The 27,216-nt window shown below is 36.6% G+C and overlaps 1 protein-coding gene across 2 annotated transcripts; it reads right to left on the reverse strand.

Annotated features, from left to right (window-relative positions):
- Window positions 1–5,595: 5,595 nt before the first annotated feature.
- LOC115209964 lies at window positions 5,596–27,099 on the reverse strand. Of its 2 annotated transcripts, XM_029778612.2 has the most exons (5): window positions 26,967–27,099; window positions 21,790–21,843; window positions 17,276–17,390; window positions 8,077–8,190; window positions 5,596–5,714 (listed from the first exon to the last, which is right to left on the reverse strand). In XM_029778612.2, the coding sequence occupies exons 1-5, from the start codon at window positions 27,006–27,008 to the stop codon at window positions 5,638–5,640; spliced, it is 402 nt and encodes a 133-aa protein (XP_029634472.1). In that variant the 5' UTR covers window positions 27,009–27,099; the 3' UTR covers window positions 5,596–5,637. The 2 variants fall into 2 exon arrangements, with proteins under 2 accessions (XP_029634472.1, XP_036357586.1); XM_036501693.1 differs by lacking the exon at window positions 21,790–21,843 and having other exon boundaries at window positions 26,967–27,089.
- Between the last annotated feature and the right edge of the window lie 117 nt (window positions 27,100–27,216).

The following is a 27,216-nucleotide window of genomic DNA, read 5'->3' on the forward strand; positions in this document are numbered from 1 at the left end:
TTTCTGCTCCTGTAATTGTATTTTATCATTTGAATATTGTATTAGCTATTTAAAAGTGATCTTCATAAAATAAAAGAAATTGTGATGCCGACATCGTAAAGGTTACTTAGCGCTGTTTCATTAATATTTATAGTGACACTCTTGTTGTCATATACTCGAAATCATTCTAATCTTGTGCGATAACTCTGGTTTTTACGTGAAGAATTACTCTGTGTATATTGTTAAGTAGGGTACTAAATATTTGTAGCTAGAGGCGCAGGAGTGGATGTGTGGTAAGTAGCTTGCTAACCAACCACATGGTTCCGGGTTCAGTCCCACTGTATGGCATCTTGGGCAAGTGTCTTCTGCTATTGCCCCGGGCCGACCAATGCCTTGTGAGTGGATTTGGTAGACGGAAACTGAAAGAAGCCTGTTGTATATATGTATATATATATATATGTGTGTGTGTGTGTGTGTGTGTGTGTGTGTGTGTGTGTGTGTGTATTTGTGTATTTGTGTTTGTCCCCCTAGCATTGCTTGACAACCGATGCTGGTGTGTTTACGTCCCCGTCACTTAGCGGTTCGGCAAAAGAGACCGATAGAATAAGTACTGGGCTTACAAAGAATAAGCCCCGGGGTCGATTTGCTCGACTAAAGGTGGTGCTCCAGCATGGCCGCAGTCAAATGACTGAAACAAGTAAAAGAGTAAAGAGTAAAAGAGAAGTGATTAGTCGTTAATGAAGGGAAACAAGAGTTCAGAAAACAAAACGTGTACATGAAAACTGATTGATACATGCAAATAGGAAAAAGCCACTGCCTATTTACGTATTAAAGAATAAACAAAGGGAAACTTCTTGATCCAAGAAATTCGAAACAAGTTGAGGTTACCAAGCAGTAAGTTTTCTATAAGGTTTCTAACGCCATGTGTGATGAAAAAGCATACATACATCGAAAACAATGCAGATTTAGTGTGTTGTCTAGGATGTATGTAGAGGATGCATGGTTAGGAAAGATTAGGAAGGATTAAAGATCCGTTTTCTCTGTATAAGAGTGGATATTGCTGGAGATGGCTACAAGTAAATCAAAGATAAAAGTAGGAGAAAAGAATCGAAACTTGGAGAATTCCAGAGTTGAATGAAAGTCGGACAGAAAGAGCTCTGTCAACGCAAGTTATGACGGTAAGATCAGATAAAAAAAAAACGATTAAAAAATGGATGGAACCGTTTGTTCGAATATTTTGTTAGGAGGTTTGCTTGACTGATGCTGTTGAAGGCTCTGTTGATATCTAGAGAGCAATATCATTGATTTCGCCGAAGTTCTCAAAGTAAGAGCCCACTGTAAGTAACATAACAGTCAAACTGGCTCTGCCGTACTGGTGGTCACTGAAAAAAGAGAGAGAGATTCTTGATGTTGGAGAACGTCATTGTCAGTGGTTGTTCCTAATACCTTAATATGTTAAACGTGAGAAGAATAAGACATTAGTTGGTTGGGTCGGAAGGGTTGTCTTTCCTGGGAATGGGACACAGAGAAACCTACTTCTAAATGTCAGGGTATGTCAGTGTAGAGAGTGAGAGATTGATGCATTTGGTGGGTCAGGTAGCAAATCTCAAGACTTTGAATAAATATATTGTTGGAAGTATTATAAAGGCGCCGAAGAAAAGAAACATATAATGGTTCTACAAGAAGAATGAATTATCATCCATTTTTGCGTTAAAACTGAACATGAATGTCTTGTTGGAAAAGAAAAAACAAAGCAACTTTTAAAATATATTGTCTAAAATTAGGAATTGCTTTCGATGTATGTCACTTGAACTGCGTGAGACGTTGGAACATTAAATAATGTCTTCAAAGCAAATGTGTGAGAGGACAGTCATGTCCATTTCAAGAGTTCGCTTGATTTCAAGGATCACTATTAGTGATTAGTGGAGGCGCAATGGCCCAGTGGTTAGGGAAGCGGACTCGTGGTCGTAGGATCGCGGTTTCGATTCCCAGACCGGGCGTTGTGAGTGTTTATTGAGCGAAAACACCTAAAGCTCCACGAGGATCCGGCAGGGGATGGTGGTGATCCCTGCTGTACTCTTTCACCACAACTTTCTCCCACTCTTACTTCCTGTTTCTGTTGTACCTGTATTTCAAAGGGCCGGCCTTGTCACTCTCTGTGCCACGCTGAATATCCCCGAGAACTACGTTAAGGGTACAGGTGTCTGTGGAGTGCTCAGCCACTTACACGTTAATTTCACGAGCAGGCTGTTCCGTTGATTCGGATCAACCGGAACCCTCGTCGTCGTAACCGACGGAGTGCTTCCACCATTAGTGATTATGGATGCGTTGGCCAAGTAATATTTGCCATGAAATGAAATGTAATTAAAAAATTACTTAGCTTCATGGAATTACTATTTACATCTTGTAAACTTCTAGAAAACTTCTTTCTGAAAATGATTCACAGCTTCATAGTTGTAAGTTTAAGAAATTCCTCTGACAATGAATATATAACATCGAAGCGTTATACTCCTCTAGAAAGGTTCAACCGAACCATTAGCAAACAAATTAAGTTATCTATTTAAAAAAGTGAAAGAAATTGGGAAGTTTATTTATTTCATTACAAAAATATTATGTTTAGAAATGCAATTAAATCAAATGACACAGGAATTTCTTATCTCCAATATTTCACTGGGTAATCTATATCATCGATTGTTGCTATACTGACTATTTGCGACTAGCGTCCTCTGTAGCGTGTGGGATATTTGAGAGTTGAATGTAAATATATTTGCACATTTGTTTTAAATAGGTTTACGGAAAATTCTCACATGTGATTTAAGTACAATTTTACAGTGTAGAATCGTTGATGTGGATATTTCTTCTCACATTTAAATGGTAGTAAATTACCTCGTAACAAGAATAGTAATCTATCTTTATCGTTTTTCTTTCTAATCCTCAAATAATAATCGTTTTTCTTTCTAATCCTCAAATAATAATCTGTAAAGTTATTTTTATTCGGTTTAATATGTAGCAACAAACCCGAAAGCATTCACCTTGATGTTACATTTGATTTTAGCGTGTACTTTCATCGCAGCATGACTTGAAGACATGCACTGCGAATATGTCGCTTTTTATTCTATACATTCTCAGAATAATCAAAGAGAAATAGTGAGAAAGAGAGAGAGAGAGAGAGAGAGAGAGAGAGAGAGAGAAACAGAGTGAAAAAAGAGAGAGAAAAAGAGAAAGAAATTTTCGGACACATAGAGTTTTTCCTTTCTCATTTTCATTCATGGGATTTTATACTAATTTTCCCACATTTAGAAAAAATTACCACATTCAGAGTAGCTGCAGTTGAGCTAGTTTTATGGAAGAGATGAATAGCATTCGATGACACAAGATGACTTCTAAACCCTTGAAGTAATAAACTGATATTTCCTAGAAAATGTGTTGCTGCTTCAATCTTACAAATAAACATACCGTATAAAGAGAAAAATAAATCGAAATCTCATGTTTTCGGCATATCTTAGTTTAGCAACTATTTCATGAGTTCTGCTTCTTGATCTTTATATCCAACAAATTTCTGAATGGATGATGGTTTATCGGGGATTATTTTTTTATACTTTTTTTTGCGATATTTTGCTTTTGCCAGTGTTTGTTTTCATTATCTTAGTTGATAAGAATGATGATATGGTTTAACTCTTATGAAAATAAAATACACTTCTTAAAATATGTCGACAAGATATCTTGGGACTTTTAATAATCTTCTCTTCATAATTCTGGTGGCTTTTTTATAATGATTTAACTATTTAACAATCCCATCTATTTAAAATTTTTGCGACACAGTGTTGTGGAAAACCGTGGAGGCGCAATGGCCCAGTGGTTAGGGCAGCGGACTCGCGGTCGTAGGATCGCGGTTTCGATTCCCACACCGGGCGTTGTGAATGTTTATTGACCGAAAACACCTTAAAGCTCCACGAGGCTCCGGCAGGGATGGTGGTGATCCCTGCTGTACTCTTTCACCACAACTTTCTCTCAGTCTTACTTCCTGTTTCTGTTGTACCTGTATTTCAAAGGGCCGGCCTTGTCACTCTCTGTGTCACGCTGAATATCCCCGAGAACTACGTTAAGGGTACACGTGTCTGTGGAATGCTCAGCCACTTACATGTTAATTTCACGAGCAGGCTGTTCCGTTGATTCGGATCAACCGGACCCTCGTCGTCGTAACCGACGGAGTGCTTCCATCCATCCAGTGGAAAACCAAAGAATGTATGGTTTCAAAAGCTTGAAAATATTCTCCACCCTGGCAAATACGCACGATGAAGGCAGGATACAAAGAATTCGCTAACAGCTTCAGGTCCAGCTGCTGATATATTAAGAGTCGGTTGGTTGGTAGGTGTCTTAAAAACATCAGTTTACAATTTTACATCATTTTTGAAAGTCGCATATAATTATCGGGAAAAAATAAGATTACTCAAGCCATTTCCATCGACATTTTTCTGTTATCTCCTTTATAATATTTTATATTCAGAAGCATTTATGAAGATCCTAAAGATTTAGCAACTGATTATGGCAATGATAAATGCCTAATAAATAGTCGTGTGCACTGTGAACATCTAGAACATATTCATTCTTACTACGTTCCGGCAGATTCGAATGTGAATGTGTTCATCGCCGCTGTATCTCGTCGTCCATGAACAACTTCCTATTTCAGACGAATATGTATTTATAATACATTTGATTCATTAGCATAAGGAAACTTTAGGACACTCGGTGCCTCGATGTTGTTCTCTAATGACGATATACCAGTGATTCGCGTATTTACAATCGAATTTGCCTAAGCATATTAAGAACAAACGCGTCTAACATTGTTCTGATTTTCGCTGTTTATCTTGCACATGACAATGTAGTGTCAGTTAGCAGATATCAATCTGGTTCAGTAAATAGCTTGTTTGCGGAATTTATAAACAAGAGGAGCAATTCTTGTTAGATTTATTAGTATGGCGTAACTTTAGCAGAGGAGGCACTACGATGTCGAAACACTGGGTGCCTCAAAGTCCTCTCAAGCTAATGAATCGATTGTATTATGAATATATACACTCTGAAAGGACAATTCGTTCCTCAATGACGAATTACATCATCGAGTTGCATATCTACGTTTGAATCTGCCAGAACGTACTAACAATGAATATATATGACATCGATACAAATATAATTAAGTATAATCGATTAGTCGATATTTCTTAACTCAATATTAAGGCAAAAATTTGTGTAAATTTACTTTCGCATGTTAGTGAAAATAATGTTTCTCTAATAACAACACTAATAAACAACATAATGAAAATATTGTATTTCACTTTATTTCGATAACTTTAGAGTATATAAAATTGTAAGGCATTTCATTTTTAGAGAAGGAACATTTCAAATACACTTCTATTTCATGTAGAACTACAGTAAAATCTTGCTGTATTATAGGTGGCGCAACACAAAAAATTAATTGCGTAATTTAGGAAATTAACAAAGCATTTTATGGATTTAATAATCTTTAGGCCTAGAAATATTCAACTTAGAATCAATTTAGCTTGTTTGACATTTCGTTTTATTTCTTGTGGAATATATTCTATTCTTTTTCATGCTTTCCTTCCGCATATTTCAAATATTTCTCTGTTGAGAGAAATATTTTTACTTATGTGGCAGTAGGGGGTGATGAAAATCAAGATGGTCAGTGTCACTTCCACTCAGTCTTTGAACGGCTCCCACTGCAAAAGAAAGACAATATTTCTGATTAAATTCAGTAATAACTGCAATATGCCAAATAAAATTAATCACTAAAATTTCCATTGAGGATATATTTCATTCTCAATGGACATATAGAAATGTGTTCAATCAATTTTCAATATACACAGCTCATGACGCTCATGTATTAAAGTAATTATTGGCTCAAAAACTAGTCTTGTGAACCAGGGGCAAACAGTATAACCATTTCCTTTCTTTAATATATTTATTAAATACGCAACACGCATAAACACACGTAATACACATAGACAAAGATAACTCGTCTTTCTTTTTCTATACATTTAAACTAACTTGGGACAAGTGTCTTTTACTATAGCCTCGGGCTGACCAAAGCCTCGTGAGTGGATTTGGTAGACGTAAACTGAAAGAAGCCCGTCGTATATATATGTATGTATGTATTTATGTGTGTCTGTGTATCTTCGTCTGTGTTTCTCCCCTTATCATCACTTGACAACTGGTGCTGGTGTGTTTATATCCCCGTAACATAGCGGTTCGGTAAAAGAAAACGATATGATAAGCACAATGTTTTAAAATGTCCTGGGGTCGATTTGTTCGACTAAAACCCTTCATGCCCCAGCATTGCCGCAGTCAAATGAAACAAGTAAAAGAATAAAAGAATATATATATATTTATATATATATATATGTGTGTGTGTGTGTGTGTGTGTGTGTGTGTGTGTGTGTTGTGTGTGTGTGTGTGTGTGTGTGTGTGTATACATTCAAACTAGAGTTACCCATCATACTGCCAGCAGTATTCCATTTCTTGTTATCTGTTCTTCGCAGCTCTCCGCTTCCTCTACCGAGAACTGGGGTTGGCCGTCGAGGCAAACACTAAAGTTAACTACAATTTTCAATCTATCATCCGCCTGGAGCAATTAAGCAAACTACCCCTGGAAAGTGGCACATATCTAGACAGATTCGTGGCTTTATTGTAGAGCCTCCACCACTTGAGAGCAAACGGCCCATCCTGGTCTTAGAGTATAATTCTTAACTCTGATAACGTTGCATTCATGTTTTGTGATGTAAAATGGCTGAGGGCCATATTCACCAAATGGCACTGACAATATCTCTGCTAATCGCTTTATCTAATTTGCTCACAAGTTCCTTTCAAATCAGTTTTCAGTATCCCTACTACATTTTTAAATCCTATCAATTCTACTCTTATAGCATTATTCGGGGCTGCTGATAATCGATAAGCGCCACCGTCAACTACTACCTTACTAATTTGCGAATCTGTTCACTGTTGCGTTGGGGCGTCTGGAACAACTCGCTCAGCATGCAATTACCGGATCTTTATCTGTACTTCCCAAGTTGCGGTTCATGTAAACTGTGAACACTCTACACTGTTTTTATCAACCTAAAAGCAACTCAATTTTGATACTCTCTGCATAACCTGATGCAGTTATTCTATATCAACACTGGTACATTCATTCAAAATGATCCAGTCGGTACCTGTTAAAGATTAATGACTGGTTCTCGAGGCTTATTATCTCCCATGAGCATAAACCTAACAATCTTTATATGCGTTTAAAATTTGAGTCGCCTGCTTGTTCTAAAAAGCGAAATGTTCTGAGGATATCTAAACTCGCCGGTGGTTGCTTAAATGAACACTATATACGCTGCTGTTCATTCTTCCAGCACTACCGGCTTGGCGTTCGCGTTGTAGAAAATTGATGTACCTCGGGACCCAAACTGTTACGAAACAGCACTGCTAACCTGGGAATGCATCAACTTTCTATACAAAGCCAAACGTTGAAGCGAGATATATCATATGTTACATGTATTTCCATCCGGTTATCCAAGTTTTCCTTGCCCGGAGATGTGAGTCACATATTTGTGAAAGCCTTACAACAATATCGAAGAAACACTAACGTGTTTACAACTACTTTAGAAAATAAACGGTCCTGAGTATTTTTTGTTAAAATTCATTGAAGCAGTTGTTTTAGTCTTGGTATTGATTGCAGTGGACTCATTTCATGCATTTGTATTCTCTAGAAATCCTGCAAGTGATCAGTGCTACAGTAGAAGCACTTTCAAAGTTTTCTACTTTCTTACACTGCTTTTTAGTTGTAGAGTTTTTTTTATGTAAAATTGAGTAAACGCCACACCATGCCAAATACCTCGCAAGAACTACAATAGGATGTTTGTCGGAATAAAGTCAAAAAGTTTTCAAAAGATTTGGGCTAAGAGCAAACTAACATTTCATTTTGCCATCATTTCAAAGTAAAATGAGGGCAATTGAAACAAGTCAAGTACTCAAATGAAGAGGAATTTTCTGGGAAGATAGTTAATTCCTTTAGGATATCGATAATTTAAAACAACTTACCTTGTCCAACTTTTTCAGAAACCACGCAAATACCATAACCAATGGGTACTATATATTCCTCTAACACTTTATAGCATTTCGGGTGGGGTGACCCATTGGCAATATCTGCAGCAGCTGTAATAGAATAAGGTACATTAATGCTTTTCACCAATTAGATTAAAAGACTATAATATTCGTCTTTCTTGTGTTGCTAGATGCGTCCGTGACCCGTTCGGTCACAATCACTCCAAGTTGAAAATGTCGATGCGCGACGGCAAGGAAAAGATTCTATTCTATTTAAAATAGTAATCTTTATCATCTTAATCAAAGAGCAGAAAAAAAGAGAGAAAGTTTCTTCCCTTAGTTTATTTCAAACTCCTTGTTATACTTATAGAAACCATCCGACAGCACAGAGAGGAAACATAGTCCAAAATTTTCGCAATGCAACTACATATTAAGAGAGGGGAAAAAAAAAGAAAGCATAATAATTTTCCCTTTAAGAAAATAATCATGTTGGAAGTGTGGCTTTGGAGTGCCTCCCCCAGCTAGTGGAAATAGATTACTATGATTTCCTTTTTGAAATATGAGGTCAGCCTGTCAGCACTTCATATGGTTATCGCCGCCGCAAATCGACATTTTCAACTTGGTTTTATTTTCCTTAAAGGAACATTTACTATTTTATTTAAAATGAAATATTAATCTTTATCATCTTAACCAAAAGCAGAAAAACAGAGAGATAAATTTTGAGTCTTAATTTTATATAGATAGATAGATAAATGCTCATTAAATTACACTGTTGAACTTCAAGACCAATTATAAATCAAAAATTCCCTTCAATACAATATTTTTTGTTTTATTTCCTACTTTAGGTAAATTCTAATATTATCACTACTTTTTACTCGACTTAGTGCCGCATACAATACACCATGATTGAAAGCAGGTTCTTTCAGAAATAAAAGAACCTTCTCCAAAGTTTGTCCTTGAGATTTGTGAATGGTAATGGCAAATGACAACAATACTGTGAATTGCTTCCTCTGAAAGGGTATACCCTCTTCTTCACTTAAATTCAATTTTATTCTGGGTATCATTACAACTTCATTGGCAAATATTCCAGAATTAAGTTTTGCAATGATGATATCCTCTTTCATTTCTTGTACGATCAATCTGGTTCTATTACAAAGCTTTGGTGGATTCAGATTCCTTAGCAATATGATTGGTAAGCCGTCTTTCAATTTCAGCTTATGAAGGAGCATACCAGAAAATGCCAGAGAGCTTTAAAATTCCCATGGAAAATGTGACATTAGCTTCTCCGTATAGACTGTCGAAAGATCTGTGCTCTTTCAGCTCACCCGGAAGTAATTTAATACATTCTTCATTTATGGCTCCTAAGATGTCATTTTCCGTGACATCTTAATATGCAGTATTTTGAGAAGTTCGCCAGATCTTCAAATGATGGGTATATGCGGGAGTACCCAAAAGCAACCGGAAACGTTCTCTGTGGGATAAGACCGTTGTAGTTCAGGCTTCCGCCACCAGAGGCCACTTGATGCGACCCTCAGATATCAGTCTACCCACCGATGTTGTCCGGTCGGGTCATACTATCACGTGGTGTACCTTTGTATTGCAATGCTGCTCCTCTGTTCGTCCGTTGCTGGATTTGGAATTTTTGCTTGCACATAGTCCTCAATCTCCTTTGATCTTATTTTATTTAGAAACCAAAAAAGAGCATGGAAGTGTCACAATCCAATCCACATTTTTGATATTCAGTGGTATGAGTATGTGTCTTGATTTCACTCCTGAGTTTCCTCTTGACAATCAAGTCCATAAACACGTATCTCTCACTTGCAATCAAACTCTTGCAGTCAAATAAGGTATGTCAGATGTCACCTGCCTAGGGAAAAAAATTTTGACTAATTTCTGGCCATTTGTAATTACACATAAGTTTGACGAACAACGATGATGCACCGTGATTCCTCAAAATTTCTATGGCATCAATCTACTTTTCAGCAATGTATCTTGAACTCCCAGTATATTTTGGGGGAAGTAAGATCTTTTATCCAACGTTATTGAAATCATAATTGTCATTTATGACATCCGTTAGTCCCTTGTATGTTATACTTCTTAAATAAGCTCGATTCTGTCATAAAAAGGAGAGGTTATAAGATTCGATTTTTGCAGCTTGATCGACCAAATACTGCTGGAATAATCGGCAGCCTCGAAGAATATTATAGAATTCGTTTTGATGATTAATTATTCTATAGGCGTAATATTTCTTGATTGTCAATCGCTTATTGTTTGTCATATTCAAGTTGATGTTCTACCAATTGTTACCTTCATGAAAAAGAGAACGTACTGCAATGGGTCATACGAACGATGAATTTTCGAAAATATCGTTATTTCAATTCTTCTTTCCTTCAAGACGATATGCCTGGAGGATGTATCTTGATTTGAATTGGGCAAAATAACAGAGACTCCATTTACAGTTGGCGCATTCCAACGCCTCTCATGCTCTCAGTTTGGCCTTCTGCTCTCATGAATAATAGATGTGGCCTCTGGCATGTCTCTAAGTACTTCCTTTGCCATTTTGAACGAAGCAAAATTTGGATTTCTCTCTCTCAAAACTGTTTCAATTCGTTCTACGATGTTTCTTTCTATCTCTGCTTCGTTGTTCAAAATTCTCATCTTTTGTTGAACTGAGTCTTGTGGGTCCAACAGGTATAAATGAACAATTTGACTTGCTCATCGGCATCTGGAATTAGTGGACCTTGGAAATTGGAAATTTGTCTCTGAATTATGACCAGGGGATTATAATTTGCCGAATCTCTTTGCAATTAAAAGATATCATATGGGAAATGCTGTTGTCCTCCCTGGCATATTTTCCGAAATTTTTCCTACTTCTGTCTCACCTCCAAATAATTCACACGTTCCTGGTGGTAAATCAGGTAACGGTGCTAAATTGACTTTTCCATTCATTCAGCTGGTATTTCTCCTGAAAATTTGAAAGTTCTACAATAGGAGAATATTTGATTCATTTTTTTTTTTTTTTTGAGAGTCATCAACACCTTGATGGTTGCGGAGCTGATAGTGTTGTTTTCGAATTCATTAATCTTCTAATCTAAATCATCTCTGTTCTTCAATTTCATTCAAACGAGCTTGCTGTTGTCTAATTCGATCCTTCAGCTTTTTTATCATAATTTTCATTTAAACGAATATGCTGATGTCTCGTTCGATCTTGCTCTTCTTTCGGCTCCTTGATCATAATGTCTGTTTAAACGTCGGATATTTTTCCAACCAATTTACATTGTCTCTGTTCTTAATAGCTCTCTTTTTTGATTCGGACATCTTTCTCTGTTTAGTTAATACCTCTCCCGTTCCCTGATCCTTTTGGCTTCGGGTGTTGGAAAACTTGAACCAGACCTTTTTGGTAGCATCTGAGAAAAATATTCTTATGAATTGTTATAAAAAATATCTCTTGTATAAATGATTAAGGGAAGAAAAACAAAAAAGGAAGGAAAAAGGACGGACGGTGGGTGCCGGCTGCGACGACTTTCTGAAGTGTCACCGCCGCAAATCGACATTTCCAACTTGATTTTGTTCCTAATCAAAGAGCATGAAAACAGAGAGACAGACAAACTTTGAGTTTAAGTTTAATATAGATTAATTACTAATTATAAATAATTTGTGATTTTAGTTGGTTTTATTATTCACTTTGACTTCACTTTGACCGACCAGTCCGTCAGGTGTCCATTTGACACCGCTGGTCACAGCACGCTGTCCACTCCTCTCTGGATCGCGCCTTTCTCATACACGTGATCCCAATCGTCTTCCTGAAATCGTCACTCCACCGTCGTGGAGGTATTCCGGGTGGTCTTTTCCGCTCACGCGGGTACCACTCGACAACTGCGTGCGTCCACCGATTATCGGTGAGCCGGGCGACGTGTCCAGCCCATCTATACTTGCTGCGTGTATACTCTGTGATGACATCTCTCACATCTCTCAACAGCACGAAGAACGAAGAGAAAAAGTTTTATTATTACGGAATGAAAATACTACAGCCGAATATAAATAGAGCAATAGAAGCCGTATTAATACCAGAAGGTAAAAATAATCAGCACTTAAAAATAGATGTCGCGTTAGAAAACACAAATAATGCAATATTTACCAAGAGAGGGAAACTCTCATATGGTTTTCAGTGCATAAAAGCATATCATAACAATCACCAGCGGCAGATAATCAACGCTACTTCCGCTGCCGAGTCCGCCAAATCACAAGAGTCCGGCCTCTTTTGGCTTTGTCAATGATACATTCAGATGTCTAAATATTATCTTATTATCTTCTGGTTTTACTCTCTTACTATTTAAATGAAGAAGATAAATCTGATGATAGACATACAACAGGTAGAACTGTTGAAAAATATCACTCCTCCCTCAAGAATTGTCATCTTGTTCATTTACGAAGCTTAATCTAATACCTATTTCTTTACTACCCACAAGGGGCTAAACACAGAGGGGACAAACAAGGACAGACAAACGGATTAAGTCGATTATATTGACCCCAGTGCGTAACTGGTACTTATTTAATCGACCCCGAAAGGATGAAAGGCAAAGTCGACCTCGGCGGAATTTGAACTCAGAACGTAACGGCAGAGGAAATACCTATTTCTTTACTACCCACAAGGGGTTAAACACAGAGAGGACAAACAAGGACAGACAAACGGATTAAGTCGATTATATCGACCCCAGTGCGTAACTGGTACTTATTTAATCGACCCCGAAAGGATGAAAGGCAAAGTCGACCTCGGCGGAATTTGAACTCAGAACGTAACGGCAGAGGAAATACCTATTTCTTTACTACCCACAAGGGGTTAAACACAGAGAGGACAAACAAGGACAGACAAACGGATTAAGTCGATTATATCGACCCCAGTGCGTAACTGGTACTTATTTAATCGACCCCGAAAGGATGAAAGGCAAAGTCGACCTCGGCGGAATTTGAACTCAGAACGTAACGGCAGACGAAATACAGCTACACATTTCGCCCGGCGTGCTTACGTCTCTGCCAGCTCGCCGCCTTAAATCTAATACCAATGACCTTCCAAGGCAACGAGCCATCATTTCAAATACGTCTATTGTGTGCGCGGGGGTCACTCTTCAAAGTGGTAGTTGTACCTTCATTACATCTGTTTACAGCAGCCCGAGCTATTCGAGTTTAAAGTGCGTTATCTACAGACTCAGTGCAGCTCAGGCAGCAACCTGTTTTTTTTTTCTTTTTTTGTCCAACAAATTCCAGTCTTATATCGCGTCTCTCTCACAAAGATGTCTAATTTGAAATTTGTCACGTAGTTCGGTATATCTTTGTTGGCATCCTTTTTGTCTCGGGAGACAATGGAGTTGCGCATAAAGTAGTCTAATCCGGCTTTTTCATTTCATGTCCTGATACATTTCCTGCTGTGGCTGTGTAGTCCTATCCTGGACAAACACTCCCTCTGGCAGGTACCGCAAATGTAGCGAAGACTGTTCCTGGCTGGTTGTAGTGCCATAGTTTCTTGTTGACGTCTTTTCCTGTCTTTCCATTTCTCCTCTCTCTCTCTGTCACTCCTTTGTATTCCCTCTCTTACGGTACGTCGCCAGTCTCCACAGTTGCCGGCAAATGCCTCCCAACCGCTAATATTGATGTTGCAGGCCTTCATGTCCCTTTTGAATCTACGGACAACCATCCCTTACGAACTAAACACAACCCACTCCTCCTATTGACTGCCTCAACACCTCCTGCAACAAAGAAACCTTATTTCATTTTTCATTACGGTTGTAATTGCGCCGTTTATATATCATTAACTTCCTCATCTCCTTTCAACCTTAATTTTTATATTTTCATTGTTTTTATAATTTTTTTGCTTTTATTTATATGTTTTAGTTTTTATAAATAATTGTTTTTATTTCTATATACACATATAGGCGCAGGAGTGGCTGTGTGGTAAGTAGCTTGCTAACCAACCACATGGTTCCGGGTTCAGTTCCACTGCGTGGCACCTTGGGCAAGTGTCTTCTGCTATAGCCCCGGGCCGACCAATGCCTTGTGAGTGGATTTGGTAGACGGAAACTGAAAGAAGTCCGTCGTATATATGTATATATATGTATAAGTGTGTGTGTGTTTATATGTTTGTGTGTCTGTGTTTGTCCCTCTAGCATTGCTTGACAACCGATGCTGGTGTGTTTACGTCCCCGTCACTTTGCGGTTCGGCAAAAGAGACCGATAGAATAAGTACTGGGCTTACAAAGAATAAGTCCCGGGGTCGATTTGCTCGACAAAAGGCGGTGCTCCAGCATGGCCGCAGTCAAATGACTGAAACAAGTAAAAGAGTAAAAGAGTATACGTACATATCCACGAACACACAGATACCTCCCACACACACCACACATATACAACACACATGCAGATATATACACACACACACACATACTTCACACAAATACACACACGCATACATACACACTCTCCCACATAGACACATGCGCACACACACATATGCGCGTACACACACAGTGCACAAACGTACACACACACATACACACGTACATGCACACACACACACACACACACACACACACACACAGAGACCTGCGCGCACGCACATACCCACACATATACAAACATACCTCCTTTTCTTGCACTCTCCTGCCTTTGAAAGAACTTTTTCTTCACCCATTCCCTTCCGGTCATTTCAATATGTGACCACGTGTGTATCGTTGGCGATTTCCTTTCTCCGTCTTCCCTTCCTTGGACCTTTCCTTTTTCTATGTTTCTGACGAAACATAGTCAAACTATGTCCTGAGCGTCCAATAAGACTATACTTGTTCCACGTCCTCGCCTTGTTGTGTTTTCTCTTTGTTCACGTTTTGATTAACTATATATATATATATATATATATATATATATATATAAGAATATAGTAAAGTGTGAAAAAACGACAGAAGGCTTAAATGTTAAAAAATATATATATTTGTGTCAAAATGTCTGGAGAATATTGGAAAAATTTTTTTTCCCTTTCCTTAAAATGACATAATTTAAAAATTTTTAAAGAAATTACCAGTTTCGCGTGTAGCTTTTCAAATTTCTTGTGACGTTATGTTTATATTGCATGGAATTATCGTTGTTTTTATTTCCAGGAGATTTCTAAATAAGGGGAGGTAGTGAGTGATTTTTTCCGGTGTAGGGGAGATAATCGCTTAAAAATTTTTTTTCCCTTTTCCTTGTTAATTTCTCTGTGTCAGTATGTTCGGATGGTTGAGTCTGGGTTTGTACTTTTCAATGAAGAATGTTTCCTTGTTCAGTCTCATTTGTGTTGATGATCCGAAAGAACATTGGTAAAATGGGAAGATTAAAAATTGTGGCAGTAGTTGCTTTGCGCATTTCTCAATGTGCTCACTAAAAGGTATCATTCTATATTCTGGGAATGCAACAGATTGCATTCCCAGAATATAGAATGATACCTTTTAGTGAGCACATTGAGAAATGCGCAAAGCAACTACTGCCACAATTTTTAATCTTCCCATTTTACCAATGTGCTTTCGGATCATCAACACAAATGAGACTGAACAAGGAAACATTCTTCATTGAAAAGTACAAACCCAGACTCAACCATCCGAACATACTGACACAGAGAAATTAACAAGGAAAAGGGAAAAAAAATTTTTAAGCGATTATCTCCCCTACACCGGAAAAAATCACTCACTACCTCCCCCTATTTAGAAATCTCCTGGAAATAAAAACAACGATAATTCCATGCAATATAAACATAACGTCACAAGAAATTTGAAAAGCTACACGCGAAACCGGTAATTTCTTTAAAAATTTTAAAATTATGTCATTTTAAGGAAAGGGAAAAAAAATTTTTCCAATATTCTCCAGACATTTTGACACAAATATATATATTTTTTAACATTTAAGCCTTCTGTCGTTTTTTCACACTTTACTATTTTCTTATATATTCACCCACGTGCTTTACCAAACAAACTTTCTTATCTCTCTCTCTCTCTCTCTCTCTCTCTATATATATATATATATATATATATATATATTATATATATATATATTGTTATATTTGAAGATAAATATTTGATAAAAATCATTATTTTGAATAGAGTTACATTTAAACGTATATATATATATATATATATATATATATATATATATATATATCACAATCAAGGAACGGCCATAATAGGCCATTCACCCACTAGAAATAACAGCCAAAAAGCTTCAACCGCAAAATAACATTAATTCCGTAAACCAGGAGAAAATTAAATTTTCTCCTGGTTTACGGAATTAATGTTATTTTGCGGTTGAAGCTTTTTGGCTGTTATTTCTAGTGGGTGAATGGCCTATTATGGCCGTTCCTTGATTGTGATATTGAACTTAAAAATGGTTTATGACTATTTAATTTTTTCCCACTAGGCCGCTGGGGGCAAAAGAATTCTACAAAATTTTTTTTGCCTCCCTATATTGATTAATTATGAATATATATATATATATATATAACGTTATATAATTAGGGCTCAGTAAAATAATTTACTTTACCACATACTGAAACTTTTAGAAATAGCAGCCAAAAAGTTTTTTTAGCCATTTCTACTACTATAAGAAAAGTCTCCCAGATAGTGTTTACTCAAAAATAATTCACATAGATATGGAGGGAAAAACATGTACATGTGATATTTTGCTGTTTTTCCCTCCTACGTGAATTATTTTTGAGTAAACACTATCTGGGAGACTTTTCTTATAATAGTAGAAATGGCTAAAAAAACTTTTTGGCTGCTATTTCTAAAAGTTTCAGTATGTGGTAAAGTAAATTATTTTACTGAGCCCTAATTATATAACGTAATATTTTGAATATACCTTGAATGGTCCTTTTACATACTGAACACTACTTGGTGAAATTAATTAATAATTAATTGATTTTACCCTTTTATTATTGATATATATATATATATATATATATATATATATATATATATATATGCCTTTATGAGAAAATCAAAAACTTTTAGAAAAGAACAATAAATTTTGATTTAACCTCTACAAGCATCTTGAAGATAAATATTTGATAAAAATCATTATTTTGAATAGAGTAACAGAATTTATATTAAATTACATTTAAGAAGCTTTGTCATATTTCAAAAACATTTGGAAACAACTTCTTAAAAATCAATTGTTTACGTACCGTAGAAAAAGCAGTCGTTGTCCTTATTACAAGGGAGATTTTTCCTACAAAGCTGTCCAACACATACTTCACGCGGATTGGGGCAATCGTAGGATACGGTACATTCCTTTTCTTTCTGAATATGAGTATAAACCAATATTGATGACAATAATAATTCACAGTCAGAAAATATTTGGGCTTTTACTGATTCTGGTTGGTGAAAATATGAAATTTTCCTAAAGCTAATTCAAAAACTGGAACAAGCCCGAACTCTCATCAAAGCAATTTTTTCCGAGCGTTCAGTATATCTTTATATATAAAAGAGAAGTTGTGTGTCTGTGTCCTACGATTTATATTCCTAACTACTCCCACAGTTTGCGGTGCAGTTTAACCAAAACCGGGTATATTATAGTCGTGATTCATATCGAGCCCTTCTGGGTATTAGCGCGCGTCTACGATGAGTCTACGATTTAAAAAAAATTTACCATAATTTTTTTCCATTTTAATGCATTTTTTTCGCTATTATATAAGGGAAGTAACTCTCTAAAAATGTCTACGATGAGTCTACGATTTAAAAAAAAATTTACCATCATTTTTTTCCATTTTAATGCATTTTTTCGCTATTATATATTGGAAGTAACTCTCTAAAAATGTCTACGATGAGTCAACGATTTAAAAAATAATTTACCATCATTTTCTTTCCATTTTTAATGCATTTTTTTGCTATTTTTTGGCTATAACTCTCTAAAAATGCTTATATAGTTATTTCCCTTACAAACCCGAGCAACGCCGGGCGATACTGCTAGTTAAAACATAAACATATATTCATATGCGTATGTATGTACGTATATTTTGAATGACATTCATCAATTTTCCCTGCCAAATCAAGGAAATATCGGATTGAAAATCAAGTTTGGGCATGCAGAATAATCATTGATCATCGCAAGAAATTTGAACCATAGCAACGATCGGTTTAAGCTAAATCACGAGGAAGTCTTCGACATATAAAAGCAGTAATACATAGATGTGTAAAACATGCGTATAGCAATCACACACCGAATCAAATCAAGTTACATACAAGAAGTAAATCGTAATAATTAGATTAAGAATTCTAACTTGTAGCTAAAGTCTTTTTGCTATGAGTTTGACTTCAATGATACAATACTATCCTCACAGTGGAGGCGCAATGGCCCAGTGGTTAGGGCAGCGGACTCGCGGTCATAAGATTGCGGTTTCGATTCCCATCCGGCAGGGATGGTGGTGATCCCTGCTGTACTCTTTCACCACAACTTTCTCTCACTCTTACTTCCTGTTTCTGTTGTACCTGTATTTGAAAGGGCCGGCCTTGTCACTCTCTGTGTCACGCTGAATATCCCCGAGAACTACGTTAAGGGTACACGTGTCTGTGGAGTGCTCAGCCACTTGCACGTTAATTTCACGAGCAGGCTGTTCCGTTGATTCGGATCAACCGGAACCCTCGTCGTTGTAACCGACGGAGTACTTCCACTATCCTCACAATGCTAGTTATACTCCCTTTGTGCTCACTCACAGCTAACAGATATGTGTGTGTATGTGTATATGTGTGTATGCGTGCGCGTGTGTGTGTATTAGCTTGGAAACATATCTACTCTGGATTTTACCTGCTCCATTCCCTCAATTTGGACTTTTATTCGCATACTTAGCAACTCCGCATGCTAAGCTCCAACTATAAAATAACCATTTTACCTTATAGAACTTTGATATTGGAAAACTTATAACCTTTTACACCAATAAACTATAATTGTTCCTGGAAGTTGTTTTTTATAACTTCTCCAGACTTCTCGAAGCTTACTAACTTTCTACACATATGCATGGTTAGTGGTTAGAGTGTTTCATTCACTGTCGCTTGATCGTGGTTTCAATTCCTAGAGCGGGTGGTGCGTTGTCTTCTTCAGCAAGACACACCATCTTACGTTGCTCTCTGATTACGTTGACCCTTAGGCGTGGTACAGCGTGCAACTGTTCAGACAGTTCCTTTGAGAGTGGGATCAGTGCCATGCAAAAGAGCAACGGGGAGAGGGAGTCCCATTGAAAGATGCCTTTTTGATGTTGATATTAGTTTGGCTCATCCCATTACTATGGTTTCCACTTGTGTTCCATTTGGTCATGATACCTTGTAAGAATTTGGAGATGACTGGAGAGATTTTAAATATTCTAAGGGCCTCCAGTATCCAATTATGAGGCACATTATCAAACGCTTTCCTGTAGTCTATCCATGCCATACTCAGGCTTCTCTTTCTGCTCCGGCAATTCTCTACAATCTTTTTACTTATGAATAATTGATCTTTGCACGCATAAGAATTCCTTTTTCCAGCCTTTTTGAGCTTGTGGACGGATAGATCTCTCTTCAGGGAAAGCATATATTCTGTCAGTTAATATGGATATGAGGATCTTGTAGGTGATGTTGAGATATGTTATGGGTCGGTAGTTCTTCGAATTTTTAACTTCAGTTTTTGGTAGAAGGTATCTTGTTCCTTCTGTCACCCAGGCAGGTATTTGCTCTGGGTTCTGGATGACATCAGTTAGAGATGCAGCTAAATCTTGGTGTACTTCTGTCAGACAATTTAGCCAGAAGTTAGGAATTCGATCCAGTCCTGGAGTTTTCCATCTGTGGAAATTTCTAAGACCACATCTTACTTCTTCTATTCCTATTGCCTTCCATTTCTGCTCTTCAACTTCATCCAGTCTCACTTTTTCATGCTCTATTCTGTCAGCTTTACCATTTTTTTGCTCCATATCTTCTTCCAAAACTCTTTCATTTCCTCAGTCTTAGGTTGCTCCTTTACTTCTATCTTACTTTATCAATTTCCCTACAAAATTTCTTTGCATCAGTCTTGAATATCTTGTTTTGTTGATAAAAGTTTTTCGCTTGTCATACCTTCTAAACCGTTGTGCGTTCAGTTGTATTCGTTGTTTCAATCATTCCTTGGTTGCAGGGAGGTTTATAAAATGCTTGATTTTATATTTTTGCTTGATTTTTCTAGGTCGTTTCGTCTTAACATTTACTCCTCTAGCACGTTCATCGAGAACTGATACATCTGTCCACAGAAATTCGATCTCATATTGTATCGCTACTTTCCACTTAGGAGGTCTATTGACATTTCTGTGTCGCCCTGATATCTAGTTGAACAGTTACAACCTTAGCAGTGGAACAGATGAGATTATTTAAAGTCGTTAGGTCATTTCCTTTATTACTTAAGATCTCTCTAAGAGCAACATTATATATCATGATTATGTTGCTGTTTTTTATGTTGTTTGAGAACTTTTCCAGTGGTTCTCTATTGATGATGTCAGTAGACTAAGTCTTGCTGAGTTCTCTGATAATATCTTCTTTTCTTTCTATGATTTCTTTATTCTGGTGTTCTTGAGGTAGGTCTACTTTCTCCTCTTTTTCCGTATATCTGTTTTTCGCTAATCTTTCTTCAGCTTCCTCGTTGGGACGTACTGCTTGTACACTGGGTTCGATGTATCTGTTACCTATTTTTATTATTATTATTATTATTATTATTATTATTATTATTATTATTATTATTATTATTACCCTGCGCGCGTAAGCGAAATCAGAGTACTGTAATCACTCGTCTTTGTGTGTTTGCAAAATTACTAAAAAACGGCTGAATGGATTTTAATCAAATTTGGCAGAAACTGAGTGAGTGGCTCAAAATGATGATAATTTGATTTGATTATCTTCAAACATACATAAATACATATATAGATATGTGATGACTCTGTGTGTGTATATATGTGTGTGTATGTGTGCGTGTGTGTGTGTGTATGTACAGTGATGGCTTCGAGGGTTTCGTTTATTTACGAGTTAATTCCTTAATTTCACCGGAGGATTACCTATAATGGTAATACTTAAATTGTTTTTTGTTTAATTTTAAAAAATCGTACTTACAATTTCACGATAAGCAAGTGGTCATATTATTTATATCCTACAAAGAACTACACTACGTTTAATTTACTTGCCACCATTGAAAGGCGCTCAAAAAACTTCTCAAATTCTAAGCAATATTTTCTCGAAATATTTCATTTTCTTCAGTTTCTTTTTCATATGAATCGACCCTCGTCTGCGTGTGTATATACCATGGTATACCTATGCGCGCAGAAACGTGTAGGTACATACATATGTACATATATACATAAATACATACATAGATATGCGACTCTGTATAGGTGAGTACCTTTGTGTGTATGTACAGTGATGGATTCGAGGATTTCGTTGATTTAGGAGTTGATTTCTTAATTTCACCGTACTTAAGCTTCTAATCCTTATCTAGGCAAACTCTTACAAAGCTTAATTCGGTTCAGTTAAAAAGCATTATAAGCCACACTATAATTTGTGAAAAAATTTATCTGTGTGCAGGGTATGCATCACCCTACCGATTCCCTTTTTTTTCATTTTTTCTTTTTGTTGTTGTTTCAGATAACATGCTCTAGATTTCCAGGAATACATTCTAGGACCCGTTGTACATACGATAATAAATGCTACTTACGTTCCTTTCCAAGACATCAGTAAAATACCTGCCACTTACTGCATGGGCCAGTAACTGAAAAACAAAAAAATTAAATTATCTAGACTTTTCTGTTAAGCACCTAATTTTCAGGGTCTAATTCAGTTATGGCAATTAATAGAATATCTAAGTACTCACTTCAGTTTATTTTGATGGATCTAATCTTATGCATCTCACACTAAAAAGTTAAATGTTCATTCAGTCTGTGCAGCTCTTAACACAGGTAAAGATATGACGCTCACTACTTTGAAATTGATAAAAATGTATTTAAAGCTTTAAATTAACAAAACTGAAGTTATACACAAATCTTGGTGCATAATGAAAAGAAAGAACAAAATTAAAACACAAGAAAATAAAATGGAAGAAAATGAAAAAGCAGAGGTATAGCTCTCATGTCTGTTTTTGAATAAGTTATGCCAAGTTTGTACTCAAAATATTGGTCTAGGGTATATAAGAAAACTTCACACCAGAATCATAGTACAATTTCTACAGTGACAATTCTATAGCATAATTAACAAGATTATTTTTAAGAAGGCGGCTTTAGGAGATATGCGTTCAGGGATTTGTGAAAGGCCTGTTGCTGACGTGAAAATGTGTTCATTAAGAGATGTCTTTGAAAACTTTGGTTGCCTATGCATATTAGTAAACTGACTCCGCACAGGAATGATGGCCCGCGTTATTGATGCTATTTAACTCTAGGTCATCATTTATTAAGCAGACCTATGATGAAAGAGATTTCAGCCGCACGGACTTTATTAGGGATTACTATGCTCAAGCGTCAACCCTCTCTGATAAGTAGAATAATAGAGCCACACTCTGAGTGCTTTGATCGACGGCATTCTAACCAAGGCGGCGAGCTGGCAGAATCGTTAGCACGCCGGGCGAAATGCGTAGCTGTAATTCGTCTGTCGTTACGTTGTAGTTCAAATTCCGCCGAGGTCGACTTTGCCTTTCATCCTTTCGGGGTCGATAAGTTAAGTACCAGTTACGCTCTGGGGTCGATGTAATCGACTTAATACCTATGTCTGTCTTTGTCCCTTCTATGTTTAGCCCCTTGTGGGTAATAAAGAAATAGGCATTCTAACCATAGCTATTTTGCATATCTTTATATATAAAAGAGAGGTTGTGTGCTGTCTGTCTCCTACGATTTAGATTCCTAACTACTCCCACATTTTGCGGTGCAGTTTAACCAAAACCGGGTATCTTATAGTCGTGATTCATATCGAGCCCTTCTGGGTATTAGCGCGCGTCTACGATGAGTCTACGATTTTTAAAAAACTTTACCATCATTTTTTTCCATTTTAATGCATTTTTTCGCTATTATATAAGGGAAGTAACTCTCTAAAAATGTCTACGATGAGCCAACGATTTTTAAAAAAAATTACCATCATTTTTTTTCCATTTTTAATGCATATTTTGCTATTTTTTGGCTATAACTCTCTAAAAATGCTTATATAGTTATTTCCCTTACAAACCCGAGCAACGCCGGGCGATACTGCTAGTCAGAGTATATTGTCCAATGTACTCTTCCCTATTCATGAAAAAAAGTGAAAATCTCACCCTAAATCTCTCTACAATTATTTAACAAAGAACATGGAATAATACACATCGCAATATCAGAGGTTATCTTCAGGTTCCATACATAAACGACGTAAACAACGATACAAACATGCTCAAATTAAATGAACGACTGAACGTGCCGGAGGCACTTATTCATTGTTGTAACAATCTATTCACAGACCCTGCCACGTCGTTCCCTTCAAATACCCAGACTCATCTACAACACCGAGAACAACTAACTAACGTAAAGATATCATCTCACGCTTATCCAAACCAGATAAACACATGAACAGGGAGAAGGAGAGGGGAGAAGAAAAGGAAGGATAGATAGATAGATAGATAGATAGATAGATAGATAGATAGATAGATAGATAGATAGATAGATAGATAGATAGACAAATAGATAGATGATATAGATAGATAGACAAATAGATAGATAGATAGATAGATAGATAGATAGATAGATAGATAGATAGATAGATAGATAGATAGATAGATAGATAGATAGATAGATAGATAGATAGATAGACAGGAAGAAAGAAAGAAAGAAAGAAAGAAAGAAAGAAAGAAAAAGAAAGAAAGAATGAATGAATGGATGGATGGATGAATTATTTTATTCTTTTATTTGTTTCAGTCATTTGACTGCAGCCATGCTGGAGCACCGCCTTTAGTCGAACAAATCGACCCCAGGACTTATTCTTTATAAGCCTAGCACTTATTCTATCGGCCTCTTATGCCAAACCGCTAAGTTACGAGGACGTAGACACGCCACCATCGGTTGTCAAGCGATGGTGGAAGAACAAACGCAGACACACAAACACCCATACGCACGCACATGAACACACACATACACACGCATACATACACACACACCACACACACAACACACCACACACACACATACACATCACTATAATATATATATATATATATATATATATATATATAATAATATATAATATATAGATAGATAAGAAAGTTTGTTTGGTAAAGCACGTGGGTGAATATATAAGAAAGTAAAGAGTGAAAAGACGACAGAAGGCTTAAATGTTAAAAAATATATATATTTGCGTCAAAATGTCTGGAGAATATTGGAAAAATTTTTTTTTTTCCCTTTCCTTAAAATGACATAATTTTATAATTTTTAAAGAAATACCGGTTTCGCAGTTAGCTCTTCAAATTTCTTGTGTCTTAATGTTTATTTTTAATAACGTAATCCTTGTACTTTTGCTAAGGAGAGTTCTAAATAAGGGAAAGTAGTGAGTGATTTCTTCCGGTGTAAGGGAGATAATCGCTTAAAAAATTTTTTTTCCCCTTTAGTGTGAATTTCTCTGTATTATTGAGTTCGGATAGTTGAGTCTGGGTTTGTACTTTTCAATGAAGAATGTTTCCTTATTTAGTCTAATTTGTGATGATGATCCGAAAGCACATTGGTAAAATGGAAAGATTAAAAATTGTGGTTGTAGTTGCTTTGCGCATTTCTCAATGTGTTCACAAAAGGTATCACTCTATATTCTGGGAATGCAATCTGTTGTCGATGCAGTGTGCATCTACGTCTGAGTGATAGTCCCGTGGACCCCACGTAGTCTTGGTGGCAGCCCGAGCATTTAATGACATAAATTAATGTTTTCAGAGGCACAAGTAAAGTTAGATTTGATCTTGAATTTCTGTCCCTCTTTAAAGAAGAATTCTGATCCTTCCAATAGTTAGGACATGTTGCACAGTTCGATCTACCACATTTTTTTACTTTTGCATCCGTAATTTTAGAAGACAAAAATTACGGATGCAAAAGTAAAAATGTGGTAGATCGAACTGTTGCAACATGTCCTAACCTATTGGAAGGATCAGAATTCTTCTTTAAAGAGGGACAGAATTCAAGATCAATCTAACTTTACTTGTGCCTCTGAAAACATAATTTATGTCATTAAATGCTCGGGCTGCCACCAAGACTACGTGGGGTCCACGGGACTATCACTCAGACGTAGATGCACACTGCATCGACAACAGATTGCATTCCCAAATATAGAATGATACCTTTTAGTGAACACATTGAGAAATGCGCAAAGCAACTACAACCACAATTTTTAATCTTTCATTTTACCAATGTGCTTTCGGATCATCATCACAAATTAGAACTAAATAAGGAAACATTCTTCATTGAAAAGTCAAACCCAGACTCAACTATCCGAACTCAATAATACAGAGAAATTCACACTAAGGGGGAAAAAAATTTTTTAAGCGATTATCTCCCTTACACCGGAAGAAATCACTCACTACTTTCCCTTATTTAGAACTCTCCTTAGCAAAAGTACAAGGATTACGTTATTAAAAATAAACATTAAGACACAAGAAATTTGAAGAGCTAACTGCGAAACCGGTATTTCTTAAAAATTATAAAATTATGTCATTAAGGAAAGGAAAAAATTTTTCCAATATCTCCAGACATTTTGACGCAAAATATATAATATTTTTTTTAACATTTAAGCCTTCTGTCGTCTTTTCACTCTTTACTATTTTCTTATATATATATATATAATATATATATATATATATATATATATACACGACCTGTTTCTTTCCTTTTCCGTCTACCAATCCACCACAATCCTTTGGTCGTCCCTATGCCATAGTAGAAGACACTTGCCCAAGGTGCCGCATAGTTGGACTGAATCCTAACCATGCGGTTAGTAAGGAAGTTACTTACTATACACCCTCTTCTGAAAGAAAGAGTAAAATAACAAAAGCAGTATCTTAAGCCACAAACACTGTAGTGAAACGAATCCTCCGTCAATGACAAGCGGTGTGGAGAAAGGTAATAGTTGTTCTCTGATCGAGTCTACGTTACCCTACTTTATTGTGGACACCACAGGAAGAGTGGCTTTCTATGTGATTGCTCAAGTTTTAAAAATGGCAGCCAAATCTTCTCAATTTTCACAAAAATATTTCTGTTAAAGGTATATTAGCTAATGTCATCATTGTTAAACTGCCTGAAAAGTAAAGAAGTGAGGATAATCATGACCGAAACACCTTAACATTATAGATCTGTTCGATTAGAATCTAGGATTAAACAACACCAGCAAACGTTTCGAAAAGACAATGAAGTTAATATAACATGATTAGATAGTCGTGCAATACAACAAAACAATAATTTCTGTATAAAAACAAACAGGAGTGGCTGTGTGGTAAGTAGCTTGCTAACCAACCACATGGTTCTGGGTTCAGTCCCACTGCGTGGCACCTTGGCAAGTGGTCTTCTGCTATAGCCCCCCCCCCCCCGGCCGACCATAGCCTTGTGAGTGGATTTGGTAGACGGAACTGAAAGAAGCCTGTCGTATATATGTATATATATGTATATATGTGTGTGTGTGTTTGTCCCCCTAGCATTGCTTGACAACAAATGCTGGTGTGTTTACGTCCCCGTCACTTAGCGGTTCGGCAAAAGAGACCGATAGAATAAGTATTGGGCTTACAAAAGAATAAGTCCCGGGGTCGATTTGCTCGACTAAAGGCGGTGCTCTAGCATGGCTGCAGTCAAATAACTGAAACAAGTAAAAGAGTAAAAGAGAATATAACAATGAAGTTAAAAGAATTTCACTTACGCAAATGAAGGCACAAATGGTTAGAGCGGACGAGAAATGCATGTTGGCAACAGGATATCTGCCTCGATACTGTCACTTCTTTTCTGTATCTTTCTTTAAGTAGCCCTGCCATTACTTATATGTATTTACTGGAGCAATTTTGCTAATGTAAAGAATGAATATTTTTCGAACTAGAAAGAAAAATTTGTGACTGCAAAATTAATAGACTTCAAATTACCTAATTTACTCTATTGAATAATTAGGTTTTAAT

The sequence above is a fragment of the Octopus sinensis genome, linkage group LG3 (assembly GCF_006345805.1).
Source record: "Octopus sinensis linkage group LG3, ASM634580v1, whole genome shotgun sequence".
Classification (NCBI taxonomy): Eukaryota; Metazoa; Mollusca; class Cephalopoda; order Octopoda; family Octopodidae; genus Octopus; species Octopus sinensis.

Coding starts and splice junctions, on each gene's coding strand:
- LOC115209964 (XM_029778612.2), bottom strand. CDS start 27,008: ATGCATTTCTCGTCCGCTCTAACCATTTGTGCCTTCATTTGC. Junction 17,391..21,789: donor CTGATGTCTTGGAAAGGAAC/GTAAGTAGCATT, acceptor ACTCATATTCAG/AAAGAAAAGGAATGTACCGT. Junction 5,715..8,076: donor TTCTGAAAAAGTTGGACAAG/GTAAGTTGTTTT, acceptor TTTCTTTTGCAG/TGGGAGCCGTTCAAAGACTG.